The sequence below is a fragment of the Ischnura elegans genome, chromosome 11 (genome assembly GCF_921293095.1).
Source record: "Ischnura elegans chromosome 11, ioIscEleg1.1, whole genome shotgun sequence".
NCBI lineage: Eukaryota > Metazoa > Arthropoda > Insecta > Odonata > Coenagrionidae > Ischnura > Ischnura elegans.
In genome coordinates, this window is record NC_060256.1 from 39099647 (window position 1) to 39123825 (window position 24179).

The 24179-nt window shown below is 38.1% G+C and overlaps 1 protein-coding gene across 1 annotated transcript in view; it reads right to left on the bottom strand.

Annotated features, from left to right (window-relative positions):
- LOC124168253 overlaps window positions 1-20186 on the bottom strand; it is a 296476-nt gene extending 276290 nt beyond the window's left edge. The window contains exon 1 of the mRNA XM_046546390.1: window positions 18083-20186. Within this exon, the coding sequence (XP_046402346.1) occupies window positions 18083-18179 (97 nt within the window). The 5' untranslated portion in view covers window positions 18180-20186. The remainder of the gene's footprint in view (window positions 1-18082) is intronic.
- Between the last annotated feature and the right edge of the window lie 3993 nt (window positions 20187-24179).

A 24179-nucleotide genomic window follows, 5' to 3' on the forward strand; every position in this document is an offset into this window, starting at 1 on the left:
AATGCTTCCAGCTTAAAACTTCCAAGATTCCTAAAAGTTGACTGTTACAACTTCTATCCTACCCTAAAGACGCAGAACTCCAAATTGCTCCACTTCTATAATGCCCGTAATATTTTCAGGGTCCCCAATTAAGAGACAGTTTGGGACTGCTACAAAGTGAAAGATGAATTCACCCTCCAATCTTGGAATGAGAGAAATTTATCGCGAAATTTATTTTATAAAATTCTCAAATTTAAAATGCCAGAATAATTTGAAAGACAGATTTTATTGTGGATGGTATTAAAAGAAAGGTAATAGACGAAGTGAAGTGCCTGAGAGTTACGATAATCTCGAGCCTCTTGTGAGAAACACAAATAAGAATATTTGCAGCATAGCCCTGAAGAGATTAGAATTCGCCAAGCGTATTGTAGCAAGATTTTCGGATGAGAAAGTAAAAGAAAAGGTGATATTTTGCACCCGTCCGACCACACCTTGAATGTGCAGCTGGCGTATGGGATCCGGTATAGAAAGACTAAATCCGCGAACTGAATAAAATACAAAGGAAGGCTGCGCGGTTCGTCAAAAACCGCTACGGGCGTACAGACAGCGTTACTCAGATGTTAAGCGAATTAGGCTGAGAGCCGCTGGAGACTCGGAGGCTGCGCGCTGGGCTTAGATTGCATGAACAATTGAGAATAGATATCTTTAAGAGCGACTCGGCCATCTTAAGGCCACACTATATCTCCAGGGCTGACAGAAGCGATAAATTAAGAGAGATATTTTGCCTAACGGATAGATATGGGAATTCGTTTTTCCCCCGGACCATAAAGGATTTTAATGAATGCTAGTCGTAATTTCGTCGGAGCGTTTCCTTTTTATGTGTAAACGGCTGGTGTCCTAACATCCCCTGCCACACGCCTTTTAGACAGCTTGCGGGGTAGTTCGTAGAAGTAGATGTAGTTTTTCCATAAAAAATCGGAAATAAAGAAAATATACTCTTTTTTGTGTCTCTTGTGGGACAAAAAACTTAAAATTAATTCCTGAAAAATATATAATTTTAAGTTGTATCCTATGGATAAACATAATTTATTGTAGGTATATCATGACATGGTCGATATCCATTTTCATCATAAAAAAAGGAATAAATCTAGCCGCAGCCAAGTTTCTGGGTTCTCCACCGAGTCGATTCATCTTCGTGACGACATTTCGCCGGCGTTGCAGAAGGCGTCTTTAGGTTTGAAGTGTCGGATGCAAGCAACAATCAATCTAGCATTCAAATACTGCAATGTTGATCAGAATTGAGTATAACAAAAACTCAATTTCGAAACCACATTCGATATAATTTTGAATATTTCTAGAAGTAAAAATTTAATTGTAATCGTAAAATGCATTCTCTTGCGATTATGGTTAATATGATAAAAATAACCATTTCCTTTTCCAACAATTAAGATTACATGGAACTATGGCGTATAATACACCGTTTTTTCCTCTGCTAGAACCGTTTATGCTGGCTTAAAACATTGATGTTGATGCATAACATTAACCATAAGCATACTCATAAAATGTTGTGATTGCATCGAATAATAACTTTCCAATTTGATAGGAAATATTTTGGTTCAAGTTCAGCTGAACGCGCTATCAACATAAATTGTCTCCAAAATTAATTATTCCCCCGTACTCAAAATAATTTTTTAGGTTATAAGCAAAATCCGCAATGTTAAACTGTTAAAAATATGTTTGCATTTGCTGTCCAAATAAAACATGTCGATATAATTGCGATGAAAGAAAAACTTTAAGAAACGTCAAAATAAGTATTGTTCAGCCTTTTGTCAGTACAAATATCTCCATCATTTTATGCATAAATGTGCTGTCCATTCATGAAATTAAGTATTCATTGAATGCTTTATTGTAGTTAAAACAGTTATTTCTACTTTCATGCATTTCGTTTAATCATTCCAAAATGGTGTCTGTGAGACGCCGCGCGACTAAGAGTGTTCCAAAATGTGACGCGCCTGATAGAGGGTTAAAGGGAATTCAAAGTCAAATGCATGGTTCATCGCAGTATTAAATAAAAAATCGATAATAAATTTTTTGGCTCGGTCTTAGCCGGTTATTATATTGAAAACGTATCTTCACATTAGCATGTATGTTAAAAGGTTGCTGAAGTATGTTGTACCTCATACCTTTAATTGCATTCCAAGGGCTCTACGTAATCTAAAATCTGTAGCCGAAATTAAAATAAAAGTGAAAGGTGAAAGGAATGGTTAATTAGTGAAACTGTAAACTTGTAATTTCTTTAATTCATCTGAAATGTACAAATTATATTAAATTCTCATATTTTGGTTTCAAAGTTCCTAAAAATTTTGTGTAGTGTTTTTTTGTTTTTTGTTTATGAAGTTGAGGGCCATGATCAAATGCATAGACACCTACCGATCGTCGCACCACTATTGACAAAATTTGGATTGCGATTTAATGCGCGGGGAACGTGTTCAAATTAAGACTGCAACACCTACCTATTGGAGCCTCCTACAGAACTATAAACTTTCGATCGCCCATATTTGAGCGACGACGCTGAATTGGTATTTCTTCACCATCTATCAATTGGAATTTAAAATAGCAATTTTAAGGTGGGAACATATCATGAAGCAACTCGCTACCGCTCAGATTAGTCACTTTGCTGCTGCACAACGGTTGGCTTCAATGATGCACGCAAAGCATATTGGTTGATTAGGAATACGCAGCGAGGGTCAAAACGAGAAAAAAAAAAGACAACAGAATTCCGCACCTCGTTAATTAAGCTGATATTGGAAGCTTAATTGGAGGCATTCCGACGGTGAGTCAAATCATAACAAAGGAGCTAATTGGAAACGCAAATTAATATAGGAAGGAAAATACTTTAGAATTCCTAGGTATGATAGCGAGAAATGATCACGACGCAAAATCAACGGTGATGAATACCATTCTCCCTTGCACCCAAGGGAATGTTATTTATCGCCGTTGGATGGACGCGGAAGGGTGATTTTGGAGGGGGTCTCAGGGGTATTGACCCACCACAAAATTTATTTAAAAAATTTCTTTTTTATCAGTTTAATTGTTTTTTATTCTTTCATACTTGCTCTAAAATACCATCGTATTTATCACACAAAAAGTACAAACTATTTTAGTATCATTAATATCTTGTGATCAAGATTTTAATGTTTATATACCGGTATCTTCCAGGAGTTAATCGCAAATTGATGAGGCTGACTCCGTTGATTTCATATCAGTAGTTTTCGCGAAAGTAGTAGCATTGCTGGTTCTACATGATACACACTTCCATCGGTCCTTAAATTTTTCTGGACATCGCCCGATAAGTCGATTCCCTGACTCACACTCGTAGTAAATTCTATACGTACATTATCGACAGCTAACGAAAACCTATCACCAGGGAGTTGCATCTAACAATCAGATTTGCAAATAATCCCTTGGAGAATATTATTCGGGAGAACTTAAAGACACAGCAGTTTTTCTTTTTCTAAAATTCGACAGTCATTCTTTGCTGTGATGGCGTACACCAAAATTTATGGCGACAAAAAGGTCGTGTTAAAGGCGACATAATTTTCCACTAACTTTCACAGATGTACAATAAGGCTTATTCTATTACATAACAACAACGTATTGCCGTAGAACACTAAACTAGTCGAAAGATATTTTGCCGGTTTTCACATCCGATACTCAATTTTTTTCTATGTTCGTCATAATCAAAACTTAATGTGACAAAATGAATACATGAAATGCAATATAATCTACCACTAACACTCACAAATATATAATTACGTTTCTTCTATTCTTTAAACCCAAAAAATATCGTAAAGCATGAAAGTAATCGAAACAAACAAAGTAATGCTACCAGTCACCCGGAAATCCGTGTAATCTTTAGTAAAGTTGAATAACGAACGTTGAATGATAATAAAAATGAGCTACTTATTCCTCACCCGTCAATTTTATATTTAATAATCCTAGTTATTGCCTATCTCTATGTGAAATTAGGATAGCTCCACGGTCGGTATCATGAATTACCACTTTCGTAAATCCATTTCATTGAGCGGGCCTACCGGAGAATCCTCTCATGTAATATTGCTGCTTCTGTAGGTTAACATCTGACAGCGGGGAATACGGAAATGGCCCTCTTCAACCTGATGTCCGGGACTGGAAATGGTTTGACGAAATTCCTACAAATGGAAGCTGCAGAGCTGAGCACCACTACTCCACTATAGAGCTCGTTGAAGCCATTTTCGAGTACCCACTTGTACTCGTGCCATGGAGCGCAATCTCCTCCAGGGTTGCCAGCTCATCTCTAACTATGGCGCCAGGTGATATACTTCAAATGGAGGACAGGATACGGAATGTAGAGTACTGGATATAAAATCTGGCACCGACTATTGCTGCCAAACAGTCCGAGCGATCGTGCAAAGCATTGACAGAAGCGATAGTAGCGCTACCACCCATGATTAGCCGTGACTAAAATGAAATTGAATCGAATTCGAAAAATTCATTCATTTGCGTCTCTCATTCACGACTCGTAATTTATTTTACAGAATTATTTGAGTGTTTGCATTCAATTACGCTTACTCAAGAGGTTAACCTCTGAAGTTGATTCTTTCGACCAAATTTATAGAATAAGGTGGTTTCCTATTGTTTTTTTTATTGCCTAAATCGAGAGATTATTACTCCTGGAGTACGTATTTCACGCTTTTAGATTTTAAAATGACGATATATATTTTTTGCGATTAAATGAAAAGTGAAAATTTTCAAGCGCGCGAAAACGCGAAGGTTAAGTATGAATGCCGGGAAAACTTCGTGTGACGTCGTTCTGGTTCACGCTGCCGCGAGTGAGGTGACCTTGGGGCGAGGCTTAGAGCGCTGATACGACGCAGGATGCTAGCAGGTAGCAGAGTACCATTGTGGCTGGTAGCGCTTGGCTTAAATAAGGATTATTAATACCTTATCAAACGAAGAAAACTTTCCAACCTTAGCCATTTTTAATAGGTTATTATTAAGACATGTTTCCCTGAGCTCTGTGCCTCATGCATGAATTGGTAACCTCAGACGATGTAAAACTCCTATCTAGTCGTATAGAAACTAGGTCCCTGTGATGTCACGTGGAATGCAATAGCATTGGCGCCAATCTGGCCTTTTTCAAATGAGGTTAAAATTGACCCTTGCCATTCGTCTAAACTGGGATTTCTAAAACCAATTATGAATACACTATTGGTGGGTAAGGAATCGCAACCAATGTATTTCGTTTTATTTGATGAAGGAAACTCCTATTCTAAATCTTTGCGTGTGTTATTGCACGTAGTTCATCCATCTCCCGTTTATCGTGAAAGAGAGACAAAGGAATGAACGGTTCGAATACGTATCGAAAGAATCACAAAAAACGGCATTAAAGACTTGAGCCTATAAATCTATGCTTCCCTTACTATAGGCGAAATTGGGTATTGCGCAAGTATCAACCATAACAATTATTTCAAGAAATCGAAAATGGTTATTACTTAGTCTAATTCTAACCGCAGAGCTTTGAAATTCGTCGTCGCAGACCAGGGACAAAATAAGGGTTTTTCACCCCGACCGTGGCTTAGTAAGCACGACCCTCGCCACATGTGCCACAGTGTGCACTTGTGACGTCAACATCTTGTTCGGTAAAACCCATCCCGAAGTTCTTTCTGAGAAAATGGCTTGGTGGTGAAACTGGGTAACACACTTGACTGGCAAAGTCCCGGCCAAGTCCAATGTTTTTTCATGGTGAACTTCATTTTTTGGTGTATTTAACTATTTCACTAACTAACTCTGGAAGGACTGGAGGGGGAAGATAACTCCAGTCCTAACTCCTCACACCCTCCGCCCACCCCTCCCACCTGAAATATATAAAAAGGCAGCAAAAACCAATCCCATCATTATTCCCTTGAAAAAGTGACCAGCAGTCGGTCGCGAAATGTCGGGGCAATCTCCAATACGACACGCAGCATACACCCGTATGTGACTTATTTTTTGATACATTTACCAAGTTTAAAATCCATTTTACACGGGTCGCGTCATTGCGCAATCTGGAGTATTCACGAAGGTGCAATCAAAATTGCATCGTGTAAAGCGGTGAATTGCTAGAACACATGCGAGAATGCGGAAACGGCAAAAGGGCACCGGATCTAATTCCAAGCTCGCATTCCCGCAATTTCAACGTGTTTTAAGTGCTTACCAGTGCAATGACGTGCCCACTGTAAACCCCGTGTTGATTTTATTGCGATTTACAAAAATTTTGTCAATATATTGGCGTCATTTCACTGCTACTCACTAAGTTAGTTGTTCCAATAAGGTTTATGCATTTTTATAGCTAATTTTTCTGGTAGATATACTTTCAATATATCATTATCTAAGGCCGATGCATAGAAAACGGTATCAATATTCATGCAGAGAACATATATAGAAACATTAATTTAAAAAAAAGAGGGAAATGTATTGAGCTTTAGAACATTAGAAGAAATCAACCTGCTATATAAAACAGACTAATAAAACAATTAACAGAATAAAGCGTCTGGTAAAAGGCGGAAAAAATATGATACCTTCATAGTCACGTCGGGTCAAATCATCGAGTGCAGGGAAACAAAACAGTACTTTGAAAATCCAACTTTCCTCAGTGGTAGAATGACAAGAAATATTAGACTAAAAATTTTTAATTTTGGAAGGCGTCATTTTATTTAAAAATCATCTTATAAAATCCAAATGGGTCTAGTGTGACCCGACACGATCAATTAAGGGTTAAAAAGATATGAACAAACGTTGGAAAAATCTTAGGATTTTGACTTTCGTCCCTATTGGAAAAAAATACCCACTGCCAGAAAACGCCCACCCACATAGTCAACTTCTGCGGTTTAACCTTCGAATAACCGTAATTGAATTGAAATACTTCAAAATTCTTACTAAATAAATAGCGTACGATGAAAGAGAGACACGAACGAATAATTTAGTATTCACGCAAAATCCTGAATAGGGACCTAGCCAACATTTCATATTTAATCGTGAGCCACAAAACTAATTAAAAATATGTAATTTCATTACACTGCGAACATATTTGATCACCATTGGACGTATTTTATTTTGCCTTTGACTCTGACATAAGAGCCAATAGAGAGTCAATAACAGAATTGACTTTGTCAATTTCACTTTTTAAGTTCGGAAACATATGATTTCGCTAATTTACATCATTGAATCGGCATATACCGGAGGAAAGAGCAGAAAATTTTCATTGAATCCACAAAAATATTTGAAACTCGTATTTGAAAGCAATATTTTCAGCTCCCTCTCATATTTTGGAATTCTCTCTACTGAGCACTGAACTCATTGGTTGGATGTTATTGCTAATGAAATACATATCATATTTAACTCTCCATTAAAGCATGCTTGGATATTTCTTCTCGATTGAAATGAAGCCTTTTGTGAATATTAAAGGAGGTTCTCCATATCGTCCACTCTGCCATGAATAAAACGATCATATTTAAAAATTAATTTATTGACTTTCAATATTTATACGGCCACTAAACACAGAAAATGTCCAATAGCAATTCTCAAATTGAGAGAACATCGGAACAAAGATACTCTTAAATGATAATATGCATTGAAAATAGAGGGCGTACATTCGATAAAATTATTACTGAGACACTTATGATTAACCGTTGCAAAAAATTGGGCCCATAGACCTTAAACTTTTCTTTACTTTACACTTGGGTATAGCGCCTTTGGGAACTAAAAATACGTTTTTTTTTAATGTCATGAATGACGTACAAAGTTAAAATTCTTTTAGGGCATTGGTTTCAGAATTAAGAAACGAAACATGTTAACATGTGGTTTTAAATAAAACATTTTGCTAAAATTGTCTATGCCTGATCAGAATAAGCAGATATTTAATTGATTAAGTTGGACAGGAAATCATTAATTGTATTATTTCAGTTTCCAACAGTAAATGTCTCCAAAAGGAGTGTCAAAAATATTGTCTTCTTTTTTCTTGATTTACAACTAAGCGTTTTCTTTTTTAATCACATAATTCTAAAAAACATTTTCGCAAACATTTATTCTGTTTACGTACCAAAATTATGTATTCATTTACATTTCAAGCCCTAATGAAGGTTTGAAAATAGACCGAAACATATGAAAAATTGCATTTCAATTTATAGACCTACACTACAAGATGATAATTTGAATTATAATCTTTTCAAGCAAATATAGGCGGATTAATCAGTGATGTGACCTTTGAGAAGTCACCCGAAAATGCACTTCGCACATTATAATGCCAACTGTAGCATGAAGGGCTGTGAAAATAGTTTTATTCCAAATTCCAAGTTTTCTTTTACTTATTTTGCGTATAAATTTGGCTTATTATATAAGTCGACCGAACAGTCATTAAAAATTTCAAATACCATGATAAACTCACGATTGGTTGAAAAATATAGATTATCACATTCAAAGAACGCGCTTTCATTTAAGAATTTACTTATTTTTAATAATTCAATGATGGACTCTTGAGTTCCATTTATTGATTACTTTGGAGAAATTTATTTGGAGATATAGTAACTTTGGATTAATAGAGGTCATGCTTTATTAATTTGTATCCTTGAGCTTAACTGTGATATCATCATCCTTAGACGCGTTAATCTGCTGAAAGAGTTACCTTCGCTGCTTAGATTGCGAAAAAGATCGCCTCTCTCTCAGAGGAAATATGGCGACTTATTAAAAAGAAATGGAGGCATTTAGTTCATTGGAGTAGCTCATCTAGAGGATTATTCTGCTATCCAAGTGAAAATGACCAACCTTGGAGAGCTTTTGGATCTTACCCGCAATTTAAATCTTGGCCGTATTAGGATAAATGCGTGAACGTATTAAAGCCCAAACGCGGAAATATAAAATTACCTTCGTCAGCTTTCCCAATACTTACGAGGGTACTTCCTCAAGTTTCACCGACTGATCTCGTTCAAATTTTGCTAGTTAATATGAAATAGATGCCTATGAGGAGTAGTTTTTGTTTCAGCGGCCAATCTTCAATACTTTTTGAGATATTAGTGACGGAAAGTACTAGGAAAACGTCAAAATTTATGCTACCCACACCTTCACAATAGCCCCTTATACTCCATTGCTAGGGTTATTAGCACCAACGCGTCGCGACGGTGTATACTTGCGATGTGGGTTGCATAAAACAAGGCGATTTCCTTGTGCTTTCCTTCGCTAATATCTCGAAGTGTTGAGCGTTGGCGGCTGAAACAAATGCTACAATAGGGTTGTTTCCTATTATTTTTTTATTGCCTGAATCAAAAGATTATTTTTCCTGGAGTACGCATTTCACGCTCTTAGATTTTCCAATGACGATATCTATTTTTCGCGATTAAATGAAAACTGAAAAATTTCAAGCGCGCAAAAACGCGACGGCTAAGTAGGAATGATGGGAAAATCCCCGTGTGACGTATTTCTGGTTCCAGCTGTCGGCGTGTGAGGTGACCTTGGGGCGAGGCTTGAGCGCTGATACGACGCAGACTGCTAGCAGGTAGCGCTTGGCTTAAATGATGATTATTATTCCCCTATCAAACGAAGGAAACTTTCCGAACTTGGGTATTTTTAATGTGTGATTATTATGAGATGTTTCCCTGAGCTCTGTGCCTGCATTAGTAATCTCAGACAATATAAAACTCCTATCTATTCGCATAGAAACTAGGTCCCTGTGACGTCACGTGGAGTGGAATCGCATTGGCGCCAATCTGGCCTTTTTCAAATGAGGTTGAAATTGACCGTTGCCATTCGTCTAAACTGGGATTTCTAAAACCAAATAATTTGTATATTATGAAAACCCTAATGGTGGGTAACGAATAGCAATCAATGCATTTCGTTTTCTTTGATGAAGGAAACTACCCTATTGAACTCATGACAATGATCATCGGAATACGGGGTCCCGTATCTTACCTTGTGAAACTCTTAATGTAGTGTGAAAAATCCACAGAGAAAAAATAATTCGCCTTGACCGGGATTCAAACCCAGATCTCCAAATTTCCGGTCGAGTGCTTTAGCTTGTTAAGCTATCGAAGTGTCATTCTTACCTGTGGAAAGAATATTGGCTCTATTGGCTCTTATGTCAGAGTCAAAGGCAAAATAAAATGAGCCAAAAATAGCCGAGCTCATAAAAGCACTCCTAACCTTAGCGGCGGCCACAGACAAAGAAAACAATGAATACAGCAACAAATTTTTAAATGATAACTATTTTCTTTTAAATCATTTTCGAATTTCCACTAAATTCATCCACAAGCAACGAATACATAATTATTGGAATAGTAAAGTAGAAAAATCTGAATTACAAGATTACAAATGTTTAAGCCAATTTAAAGATATTTTAATAGGACAAAGGTAGATAAAATGTTTTTAACATTTAAATATACAGTAAAAGGAAAGGGTATTAATGAATTGTGTAACCACTAATTCTCTTTCGTACAGTAATAAATGAGAATAAAAATAAGCTATTATTTATAGCAGTACGACTATTTGGTGGAAAAATATAAGGATTTATACGGCACAAAACACATTTTTGACAAACGCGTGAAAAAATTTAAATGCGTATAATTATTATCATTAAAGTATCCGACCGATTAAGGTTAATTCACGCATTGCTTGAGAAGAATCATTCTGGGAGCCTCCCTCTCCTTCAAGCAATTCTTTTTTCAGTTCACTGAAAGGCCTACTCCCTTTCATTCTATCTAAAAATCCTACTTTCTTCATTCTTTTCCCGCGTCTACCAAACATTCTACCCTCTAACACCGTTTTCAACATCCCCACTCCGCTAAGCATTCGCTCTATCCATTTCTTCTGTCTCCTCCGTATCTCATCCAAAAGCTGCCTCTCCTCACCCACCATACTAGCACTTCGTTTTTACCCCTCCCCTCTTTCCACTTCAGCTCCTCCTTTCTTCTTCGCTCCAACATGTCGAATGCTTCCAGTCTTCTACCCACCTCCTTCCTAAATGTCCACGTTTCCGCACCGTAAATCGCTACACTCCAGATCAGGCTCTACTCCAACATTTACGTTAAAAACTAACATAACTATCCTCTCATAACCTCCTTCCTGTTTATGAACGCTTCTTACTGATGTCCTCTCTGCTGTATCCGTTTTCCTTTGATGTTCCGCTCAAATATTTGAATTGATTTACCAGCTCAAGTTATTCCCCAAATAGATTTACCTTGATTCTCATAATTCTAGCTCGTGAAAATGAGCATAAAACGCAAAAAAATGTATTAAAATAAAACGGCCTCGGTATGCATAGCTGGAGCTGAATATGATAAGTTTTCCTGGAGAGTTGACTTTAACTTATACCACTACTTTTTAAAAGTACTACTACCAAGAAATTATATAATAGAATACCACATAGATAAAAATTAGTTTTTTTTTTATTAGTGAATTTTGTGAATCATATATTTCCGCAATGTTCTCCGAGGCATCATGGGAATAATCGCTTCGTTATACATAAATAATGAAAAGAGGATTTTGGGCTCAGCGAAGAGGGAAATGGAATAAAAAAATAGGATTCCGACCGGAAGAGGTGAACATGATTCAAGTGGTGGTGGATCGGAAGTTGGTACAAAAAGGCTCACAAGGGAAGTCTCTCACGTGTCACCACCAGATCTCGTTCAAATTTTTCTAGGTAATCGGAAATGGGTATCTATAAAGTTAAGTTTTTGTTTCAGCCGCCAATGCTCAATACTTTTCGAGATATTAGCTAAGGAAAGTACCAGGATAGCGCCTAAATATATCCAACTCATTGCGAAATCATAGTCCCATATACTCCGTTGCTGGGGTGAAGTGCACTGACGGTGTATTATTGTGATTCGTGTTGCTTAAAATTAGGCGTTTTCCTGTTAAGGTGCGTTTACACAGTGTAGCATGTTACATAAAACAAGTTAGATATAACATGTTTAACGAAAAAGTTACAAATACGTGTAACATATTTCGTGTAAAATTGTGTTTTTAAAAAATTCGTGTTATACAACAAGTTTTCGGTTTCCCGCTTCGTGTGGGTTGCATGTTACACGTATAACATGTTACACGGATTTGTAACTTTTTCGTAAAACATGTAACATGTAACTTCTATAATTAACATGTTACACAGTTTAAATGCACCTTTACATTCCGCCACTAATGTCTCGATAAGTGTTGAGCTTAGGCAGCTAAATCAAAATTAAACCTCATTGGTATCCATTTCATGTCACCTTGCAAAATTTTAACGAGATATGGTGATAATTGAGGGACTTCCCTTGTCAGGATTAGACTTCGAGTAGAGATAGGTATAACTAGCACGATACCTACACAGCAAAAACGCTCAACAATCGCCCACCGAATCAAATCCGCTCATCTAGGAGCCCAACGACACGAGTCCGCCCAGCTGGCAGTTGCCGAAGCATAAACGCTCACCTCCAATTCTCCAAGCTTCGGAGGTTTATGCTCCGGCTACTGCCAGCTTATCGGATTCATTTTATTAAGCTCCTAGCTGAGTGGATTTAATTCGATGGGCGATTGTTGAGCGTTTGTGCTGTGGAGGTATCGAGTACAACGGAATTGATAGGAAGAAAATTGTATGAGACGTAATTTTGAAATATTACCCATCAGTTTTCGGTCATTATTACCACAAGTACTGTTGTTCAGGGGCGCAGTCAAGAATCAAGGCTGGGGTAGGTTTAGGTGCAACTAATACCGGGGTGTGTGGGGGTTTGGTATACCCACCAGGATAAGCGGTAGGTGCGAGATTAGTAAATTGCGGAATTTTTTTTTTTTTTAGAATAATAGAATTTTATTCCACTCATATTCAATACATTACATCGAGAAAAATAAACCCTGTAATAATTGTGGAATATATGGGTACCCCTTTGTGGAAAGGTTTTGGGGCTACCATCATACACTATTGAGAACATGACTGGTGCTAACATACATAAAAATACATTTATTTCGTTTAATTGAGTGATTTGTTTTCTTGACAATTGCATTCGATTGTGAATTTACAGTAATTTACACATGGATAACTTTTCTTAACACATACTATCATAACACACTTTCTCTCATAACGCATAAGAATTACATACAATATACCTTTATTTGAATTTAATTATAATGTAAATGGTTCAAAATGGTGAGTTTTACTGTTTTCTGAGGGATGTCTTATTAATCCTTACGCTATTTTATTAGTAATAGCAATATAATTAAGTAAAATGGATTAAACTTAAAAATTTCTTTGAGCTCGGGGGGGGGGGGGGGGGTTTATCCCCCAAAACCACCCCCTCGCTGCGCCACTGCTGTTGTTCACCATCTATAGAGCGAAAGATCTACAACCGCATGGTTCATTATCCAGGGTGTAAGTTTCTTATAACTATATTTCAGCCGGAAAATTCGCTTCTTATCTCTAACATGTCAGGTTAACATCAGGGATGGCAAGTAAAACAAAACGAAAGTCAAAACCAGTAAAATTTCAATAGTTTCGTTCCCGGGGGGAAATATAGTAAAATGGATTAAATCTTAAAATTTCTCTGATTTCTGGGGGGCGTTTTATCCCCCAAAACTCCCCCCCCCCCCCACGCTGCGCCACTGCGTAGGTGCATCTCATGCTCCCAAAGCCCGTTAGGCTACTTTTTGTTGAGTGTCCAACGCTCCCTTTGCGTCGTCGTCTCATTAGCGTTTCTTACGTCACGCCAGCTGAATGGATGTCAACCATGCTGTGATTAAACATCCCCTCGGGTAGGCGCACCTTTTGATACGCTGAGGGGAGAAACATATGAATCGGTAACTGCGGAAAGACATCATGTCCAAGTTGGACGATTTTTCTTTTTTTCTTCTCTAAGTTGTTGCTAGGTGCAAGACTCAACATTTCCTACTGAATGGAAACATGTTATGGAAAAGTATGCTCGGTGGTATTAGCATGATATGCTTCGTTTTAGTAGGAAACGTTTAGTCTTGCATCTAGCAACAACTTCAATAAGAAAAGAAACCGTCCAACTAGGATATGATGCCTTTCTGCAGTTGTGATTCATACATTAACAAATGATGCGCGCTCACTTTACAACAATATCCATGTTTATATTTGTTCCTAGTGTCTGTAGTCTGGTGAAAAAAATCTGAGGCCATACAATTTGAATGTATCTCTCATATCTCAACTCCAGCGATCGGTTTTCATTTGAGCTCATACTTGTTTAAAACACTAAGGGCAACTTTTGGACTCCCTTTTCTCGTCGATCTTGATTAATAAACTCAAATATTTTCCGCTTACGATCCGTAGCCCACTTTTCGAGCTATTATCGGCGAAAAAATTGGCGCTGTCGACACTTTGGAAGAACAGTTGATGAGGTAACGAGTTATTTCGGAGCGAGTCATTATCCCCAGTTACTCCCAGGTACAGCGCATGAGACTAGCGAGGCTCATTGTTGCTTATTTCATTAATCAATTCCTGCAAAAAAATTTAATTTTATGTTTATTTATGGCATTGAACATTTCTGCAGTTAGCGATTGATATCTCAGAGGATCTTAACTTAAATATTTATCCTTTACCCGAGCAAACCTTTTTGCTCGGGAATGCGTTCACGCACCATTTTTGGTCTACGAGTACGTGCGGACACACTCGACGATCAATGTTTTGGTGCGGGGTAAAAGCTGATTACGCGCGCGGTATTCGGAAATCATTTTTCTTTCATTGTACCTATGTGAAATATGTATACCTACCACCATCATGCCTGTTTTGTACCTTTGCAAAAAAATCCTGACATGTGACCACGAATTCCAAGTTTTAAGTTTCCCACTTCTCTGGTTACTATCCTTCCCTAGAAAAGCCGGTAATTCATCAATAGTATGAAAGGAAAGAAGCTTAACATGGAATTGAAGACGGAAGTGCATGATGCTTGTTGGCATGGTATTATGTGGGGCGATTAAAAAATAAACTCGTCACAGAATATGAATGGATAAGTTTTAAGTATACCGCGACTAGCCACGGTGATAACTTTACGGGAGTCACCCAAAATGCACATATGGTGGGATTTGTCCACGGAGAAAAAGTCATTCGCCATGAGTCATTTTTTCTCTGTGGACAAATCCCGCTAACTCAACCGGTCGTATTTAATTTTTTCAGACTTTTTTCCCATTTTGATCTAACGCTACATTGAAAATTTCAGGGTTACAATATACTATCAGGCCAACCGGTTTTGCTCGGAGAGGATATTACCCAGAGTTACTTGGAATTCATGATCACATAGCAGGATTTTTCTGTCTTCTCTTTCAGCGTGTCAAGAGGTGTGCGTACCTCGCAGGATATCGAACCGCAGAAGTTGCATGACGCGTTGTAACAATCTGTAATGAGAATACGACGCAGAGGACACATCTGACGCAACCAAAAGTAGCATTAGAAGGTTCTGCAGTATGAGACGCACCTACAAAATAACTTTGGTCGCAATCAGTGCAGCCATATGGAAAGGCAAAGCGGACAGACAAACAGAATATACTCTCTTCCATATAGATAGATTTTGGAGAACCTTATTTCTGGCGTGAGCGTTTATTTGTGAGTGGCGTGTATTGGATAGGTGTGCCTACCCGGCAGGATGTCCAAATGCAGAAGTTGTATGACGTGACGTCACAAATGGTAATTAGAAACCGACGCAAAGGACGCGTCAAACGCTACCGAAAGTAGCACTATGGGAGCATGAGACGCATCTATGTACTAACTTAGGTCGCAATCCATGCAGCTGTGTGTATACGCATAGTGGACAGACACACTGAAATCCTATTTTATGTGTATAAGATAATTCCTTTTTTTGTATTTTTGTGTATCTCAGATATAAATATTTAACACGTGAGAAAATATTAAGACAAAAATTTCAATTTTTGGACGCAGGCATATGTAGACTAGTCACTATATTTCAAATACAGAAAGTTTCAAGCAAATGGAATATTTTTTTACAATTTTTATAAGGCCATCGGAGCATTCTCGTATTTTAACATTTTATAGGCCGTAAAGCTCATTTTGTGAATTATGCGTAATGAAGAAAAGATGTGTGATCCTTCACCTTCATTATTAGGTAGAAACTGCATGAATGAATGTTGAAAAACCGGATGAAAAATGTTTTTAGTCTATTTATCTTCGATACTCTAAAATGTGTCATAATGACTTTAAATATTCACCCTAAATTTTGAATAAACTTAAAAATTTAAGTGTACCATTGCCAAGGTCAAGTGACGAAATGGGAAATCGTAATGGTCAGCAGCGAAGTTTTTGATCGATCTAGTAAAATCCCGTTAGAGTGAGGCGAAATATCAGCAACAGGTATGTTGCTCTGTTTGCCAGAAGCATTTCTTTCTCCTATGACAAGGACACCACAAAAAATATGCTATTACCACTCTCGGACGTCGAAGATCAATGCTGCCATTTACTTTATCCACATACGGACCATGTTAGGGTATATTTCATGACAATTGTATAGTATATTATTCGTTATTTTCTCGAAGTATTATATGGTTAAATTCAACCGATTAAGGCGAGATATAGTGGAAGTTGGACAAATTAAACATTAAATGCAATTGCATGCATCTACCATTATATGCTGATATTAATACAGCAATAAAAACTCATTAATAATACGAATATTCACTTACATTTTATATAAACATTGTATGGATTTTCATCGGCTAAGCCTATCTCAGTGTTCAGATGACGGTTTTCATATTAATTGAGTTACCATCGCAACTGTTCTTTTACAAAAGGCATGACAAAGATTTGAGACACGAATTACAGGACACGTTCCCCACAATTAAACGAAGTTATAATTCACATGAATTACTGAGAGAAAGCAATCCCCTGGGCTCAATAAAATTGTCTTGGGAATCATAGTACATATCAGGATAGCGTATAGATCTGCACAATCGCGGAAAGCCAAAAGTCCGTGGTTCGATTCATAGTCCAGGGGATTTCTTTCTTCCATCTCCTATGGCAATGAATGTGAATTTGACTGCCGTTCATGCAACAGGCTTGAAATCAGGGCCGGTCTGGCCAGGTCGGCTGTTCGGTGATCGCCGAGGGCCTCTACAACGCTCGTGTTGCGTAATCGTGAAGCGTATGTGAAAGGTGTAGGTATTAAAAGAAGACTCAGCTTAATTGAACCAAAGTTTTTTTTGCCATTTTAAAATTCTACGTTGTTCTTTGTTCCTTTTTTTACGATATATTCAATTTAAAAATATTATAAAAGTAAATAAAGGTGTAAGAAGATAAAAGAGAACCTGATTCTTTTTTGAAAGGGTCATTCGAAAAGGTTATTTTAGAGTTTTTTTTTAGACTTCAGGGCAGTTTCAAGAAATTCTCTATATAATTGATAGACAGCGCTGTAGTAGGGAAAATAATTTGGCAGTAGTCACCAAAAATTGCCATCAGCTTAACATATATTATTCATCCGGCCGCGATTGAAATGCCAAACTCTCAACTCATATATTTGTTCCAAGTTGTGCCACGAGATAACTCTGAACAAGGAAATAATTATTTCTGACTTTTCTTTTTGAAATCCTGTGGACAATTCACAGTAGGGCTATTTTTTACAGATTTAAAAAGGTAGTTTAACCGATACGCTTATAGTGAGTTTGGATTTTAGGGGGTACGCCGTACCGATCCGTACTGGCCCAACTCCAGCACTGATAGAACCATAATACATTCTTAAATTTTATAAGCTGTGAAATGCTCATTTGCCATAATATTTTTCTTGCGAAATTGCAAACTTTCATTAAATTTTATCTAGTTTTTAAGAGCCAGAATTGCATCAAACTTCATTTCTGGGCAGGCAATTTCCTAAAATTTTCCGAGGGAGGACCCCCGAATCCTCCGCTAATGACGGCCCCATCATGAGCCCTAGCCGTGGGCCCAAAATCACTCCAGACTGCCCCTGCTTGAAATAAACCACGGAGACAATGTTGTATGAACATGTCTTCGTTGACGTATCAGGAATGTGTCCCGTAAATTGTGCCGTAAATATTTCTTACATCCTATATACGACATCAGTTTCACCCAGCATCAAAGTCTCCTTACCTTGTCCGGAGGTGAAGCACATGATGAGGAGACAGATGACCGATGTGGCTACCGAGACGGGACCCGCTATCCCAGCCGCAGGCGCCGAGGAACTCATTCTGGTCCTGGTGCTAATAGCGGCTAATCCAGGTAGGTGAGCACTAGGCCAAAATTCACGTACTTCCTCAGGGGCAACTATGGACCACCATACCCACAAGATCACATGGAGAGCTTAAAATTAAACTCTGCGCTGAATACAATTCAGCACATAAAGGAGAAGGTAAGTATCCATCGCTTTCCTCACTCAACGGAATGGGATGAAGTTTATCCACTGACTAATAATTGAACACATTAATCCCTCCTGAATGCTTATAAGTTCACTGCAGCGTGCATAGGAAAGCCGAATACTACTTGTAACTAAATGGCACATTACACCAACACATGGCGGAAAGTCCTAGCTAGTTTTCACTAAGCATTCTCACAACAGCGATTCTTCTTATTATCGTAAAAACGGATCAAAATGAACAATCATCCTCGCTAATTTTCTATTTTGCTTCAATATTGCTGCAATCCGAAGACTGGTATGGATAGGTTAGGGTAGAGCTCACCCACAAGTAGGTGGGTCAAACATACATGGCACAGGGACCTCGCATGTCAACAAGTTTTGATTGGATATGTCCGTTGGATTCAGCTCGGGTTTGTACCCTGGACCCTTGAGTCAGTCAAAGCTATAACCACTATCTAACGACCTTCGGTCTTAGTACCACAAAAAGAACTTGACTTAAGCTTGACAGGGCCATATGATTCCCAGACGTAAATCAAACACTTGAGTTTACAACAATTCACGTTCCCGGTGAAGAACCACAGCGCACATTATTGGTACCATTCACGTTCCACGGGATGTGAAAAAACAATCTTAGATAGGCCCACTTCCTCGTCAGAGCTTCGATGCCACCCTCGAGGGTGACTGAGGAAACTACGATGTTTCTTAGCTTAGAAAATAGAACACACCAAAGTCTCCAAAAAGTTAGACCAGACAGGCCAGAAAATATAACAGTAACGCATAAAATTGTCACTAGAATCTGTGGTGGTGCTGTAAGATGCGGTGATATTCGACGAGACGGGGCAAATGGGAAAAATACCACGTAATTGGATGCAATGAGAGATTCGCTGGTAATTATAGTTTAATAACTGTCTTAAAAAAACACAAACGAAACAAATTGACTCGATGTAATCCAAGATTTTCGGTAGAGACCATTCACTCGTTCCGAGGGTAAGGGAGCCAGTTCACTTCCCTTGACCACCTAGCACTAGAGAAGTTTTTCGTTAATGGCTTCACTTAACACTGATCCCGGGACCCTTGGATCAGCAGCCAATCTCTCTTCCCACTGGGCTACAACGCTCCCGACATTTGCGTATAAATACGATGAATAGACCTCGCTGGAGTGCGGCTAGACACCAACGTAGGGACGAGGCAAACAGAATAACTATCACCAGATTGAGGGCACTTAGATACATCCACTGATGAGCAAAGTAGAATCACTGTCCATAAAACACTATCGGGGCAAAGTCACTCGAGTTATATCCAATAAGTACGGGGTAAACAAATCCGCAAAGTATTCTTTTTTTAAAATTATACTGGTTTAGATCTCCTCTGTGTCATATCCGGTGTGAAAGAACAACTTATAATCACTGTTTGTAAAACAAAACTGGGGAAAAATCTCTCGATATGCGATGAATACGGGATAACAAATCCGCAAAAAGAATTATAAAGAAAATTCAGCACATCTAAGTCTTCCGTGTCACATCCGCGGAGACACCCACGTGAGAATTCGACGAATGTTAGAAAAAAAATCACACAGCAAGGCGAAGACGAAAGGTTACGCACACGTACCCAACAATAGCGAGGGCGATGGTTTCACAGGATTGAGGAAAACGAAAGCGCGCGGAGAATACACGAGACACGATCGCGGCAAGGGTGAGCGAACCGTCAACACTCCCCCAGAACAGGACCCGACTGAGCTTGAATACAAGTTCGGAGTTCGCTCCGAGAGTTGGAGGGGAAGTAGAGCAAGGAGAGGGGATATTCTAGACGGAGTGGGGTGAGGTGTGTTGGCTGGAAGGTCGCATAGTACGCACGCGGCAGAAAGATTGCGGCTGGGTGGTTTTCTGGGGTCGGGAGATTTTTGACGCGATCCACCCTCAACAGTACGCAACAAGGAGCCCATTTCTCCCCCCATAAAGGTGGAAATCGCGGCTTAGGGGTGGGGTATGGGTGTCGAGGGAGGAGAAGCCGAAAGCGCATGCGCAGAGAAGTAGGGGAAGATAGGAAGGCAATTTCCCCCCAGGGATTAGGTCGCAGGCGTGCCTCAATATGTTCATCTAGGGAATTACATGGGGTATGCATAAGTTTATAGTCACGAATATTACATTAGAGGCAAGGGCGTACCCAGTATCAAAACTAGGAGGGAGCAAACCATTTCAGTTCAAATAGCTAGATTTTAGCGAGGAAAAGGTGAATGAAACCAACATTTTAGGAGAATTTTATAAGGGCTTAATTTTTTTAAATTATACGATTAAAATAACTGAATTTTATTTTAGTTACAAGTGTTATACTTTTATTATTTTTCGTGGGTCTAAAGAATTTTTTTTTTTCAAAACTTTTGTTTAAACCCAGTCCTGATTTACCTTAAAGAATTTTGCTATTTTTGTTTCTGGGGGGGGGGGGGCAGATGCCCCTTCCTGCCCGCTGGGTAAGTCCATGATTAGAGGATTCTTAAGACCGTTTTACACGGGACACGTACTGGCACAATCTCACTTGTGTACGAAGGCACAGAAAAAAATTGCGTGGTGCAAAGCGATGAATTGCTAGAACACATGCGATAAGGCGTGGACGTGGGATGGCAAAATAGCCCCTGTTCTAATTTCGTTCATGCATTCGTGCAATTCCACGCCATTTTATAAATTAATGCAGTTCTAACCTGTGCAATTCCGTGCCCCGTGTAAAGTCCGCCGCTAGAAGTGTTATCGCTCCACGCGCATTAAAGTCAGATTTCATTAATCGCCACTCGTGACGCTATAAGTCATCGATATCCCCTTTTCACGAGGAAATACACGGCAGTAATACGTAACTGAGCCAATGACTCATGCAAACCACAGATTTAACGCATGCGTGACGATTTCCGACTAAAAAACACCACGGCGAAAGTCACACTGAATGAGATACAGCTGTCTAGTGGCACCACCGAATACAAAGCGAGAAACGGGAACAGATATAACACTTTAATGCCATTTTATAGGGACCTTATTTAATGGTGTCCCCTTGTGTGGTGTAGTGGTGGAAAAATTTGGGTTAAAATCGATTTTATAAGCAATCAATTTTGAATCGGAATAAAAAGCTCCACTTTTCAACAAAAATCGAAATTTGAACCGCAAAATCGATCAATCGAAAAATTCGACGGATTGATTGGTGTAAAAAGGCACAGTTGTGTATAAAAAAATGAACAACATGTTTATCATTGATTCGAAATCATTCAAAATACATACTTGAGTTGCTAAAAAAAATCCCAAAATATCTACATAGAATACATGCAGTAAAAAATTACGCATGCACGATATATAAAAGCGGTCGCAAGAATGGAAATGGACAAAGGATATTTCGTTGAGAATGACATTAATTCTTATGATAAGAGATACGTGAAAATCGCACTTTCATTTTTATTTTATCAAACTTTCAATACTTAACAGTTTATCGCATTTTGTAGCGTGTATTTTTTATTTTCATAATGAGATGACGATAAATGTAGTGAAACATAGTTATATGACAAAATACAGAATATTTTTAATAAATATGTTGTAAAACAATAATAAATTAAGGAATAAGACATATAGTGGCGGAGGTGTAGCATGCCCGCGCCCACTTGTAGTTCGCGGCCACGTAGAGTCCCAGCCAACTAGCAGCTGGCCAGTCGCTCACATGCTTAAAGTGGCGACTGTCAGCGGAGCATTTAAACTGCGCTCGGCACAAAATGTATGAGTTTTGCCGTCGAAAAGGCAAATTTGCGTAAAAATATCATAAAAGTCCAGTCATCGCATCTATGTCGCATTTATTTGTGCACATCGCATCTATATCGCAATTATCGCATTTGCGATTTTCACGCATCTCTACTTATGATTGAGCGCAATATATAGGAACAAAAAATACGAGCGCATTTAATCGCCTCTTAGAAATTCATTACAAAAGTATCTTTTCGGCGACAAAAGGTGTTTTCAGATTGAAGTATGGGCCGGAAACACAAGAAACGATATCGAAAATGACTCAAAAGCTACTATTAATAGCAAAGATATCATACACAGAAAAATTGAAAGGGTAATAGGAAACTAAAAAGTTAAATTAAAGGCTATCAATGTAAGAGAAAAGGCTGCATGGTAATTGAATCAAGTGTAACTTATAACTAATAACTTCAGGCTTTACTTTGTGAAACCTCTCCATATTGGAAGTAAGGAAACTGTCACTTGTGTACTTCGTGTATAAATGTATGATGCATGCAAGATCAGTCACCTGACGATGTAACCAAGTTACGAAACCCGGGTCGTGCCCATAATTAAATAACAGTGAACCTTACAAAGTTTTATTTCCTTACTTTCAAGTATAACTTACTTTAAAAGGGAGATAATCCGATACAATCCTAAAGAAACAGGTAATTAATATGTGTACGAGAGCAGTCGAAATATATGACAAATGGCAAGCGAACGTTGAATGAAGGAATTAATGATATTATTATTTCATAACCAATAGATGATCTCGTCGAGAATTTCATAACAACTTTTAACTTAGCGCAATAGAAATGAAGAGACAATACGTTGCATGTTATGCGTATTCATATTTCACACCGTGTGATTTATCTTCATGAGTATACGTCAAGGGTCGAGTATTAGTTCCGCCACCCCCTTCTATTTGCGAGGAATTAAGAGCAGCCCAAAATTTGGCTGCAAAACAATAACTGCTAACGTACTTTGGGAGTTGGAGGAAAAGGAATTTCTATTGGGCATTAGCGTATCTCCAGAGTATGTGATTTTCGAATTTTTCACTGTAATTAATAAATATTTCCCTTTTAACAGTAAAAACTTGTTTGTTGAATTTTAAATTAATCAATTAGTATCCACCCTTGTGATAAACCCTCGGCAGAAAGAAATGATATCAGTTGAAATGGTGAAGAGCAAATGAAATTCAGCTACGGCCAAAGTATAAATTTGGGGAAAAGAGCAGTATCACTGAATGAAATGAAAATCAATATAGGTAGGACGAGGGAATTGTCACCATAGTTAACAGGACCATAGTTATTCGAGTGTCGGGGAAAATTAAAACGGTATTCTGTGTCGAAGAGTTTAAAAATGAATCGAATTGGGATTATCGCTTGCGCCAAATTGGCTTTTTAGCGGCTTATTCGAGTTCACTAGACCGAACAAAATAAGCTCGCTAGGATTGTTTCGTTCAGTGTAGTAGAGCTTAATAATCTCGCCCTTTATTAATTAAGGGACATTTTTTCCCTCATCATACCTATTCAAGTGTCAACGTTTGTGCTGCGACTCTTGTATGATAAGTACTTCAAATAAAACACTAGATCAAACAAACGTGAAAATGAATGGAAACCAAATCAACTGATAATAAAATTCCCTATTAAATCTATTCTATGCACCTAAAGATGATTTATTTTAATGTACACGAATTCACAAACTATTTAGATAATTCTAGACCATGATTCAGTGATATTAAGTACACAAAATAATTACAAAGAACATCTTTACTACATAGTCCTCAATGAACAGGGCTAAAAAATCATAAATTCAAAATTATACTCCAAGTAACATATACAGACACTCTAAGGCCATTATTATGCTTTCAAATATTTTAGTCATTAGCTTTTCTACCGGTCGATTAATTTATTTAGAAACTGACGGGACCTAATTTTAATCAAGACAATTTAGGACTAGGGTAATTATAAGTTATTTACATCAATGATAACCTACGTTCGAGGTGTATAAGGTAAACTCATTCCAATTAATATAACATTATTCTGAAGCTCCCAACGATTGGGAAGTAAAAATAAGTAATATT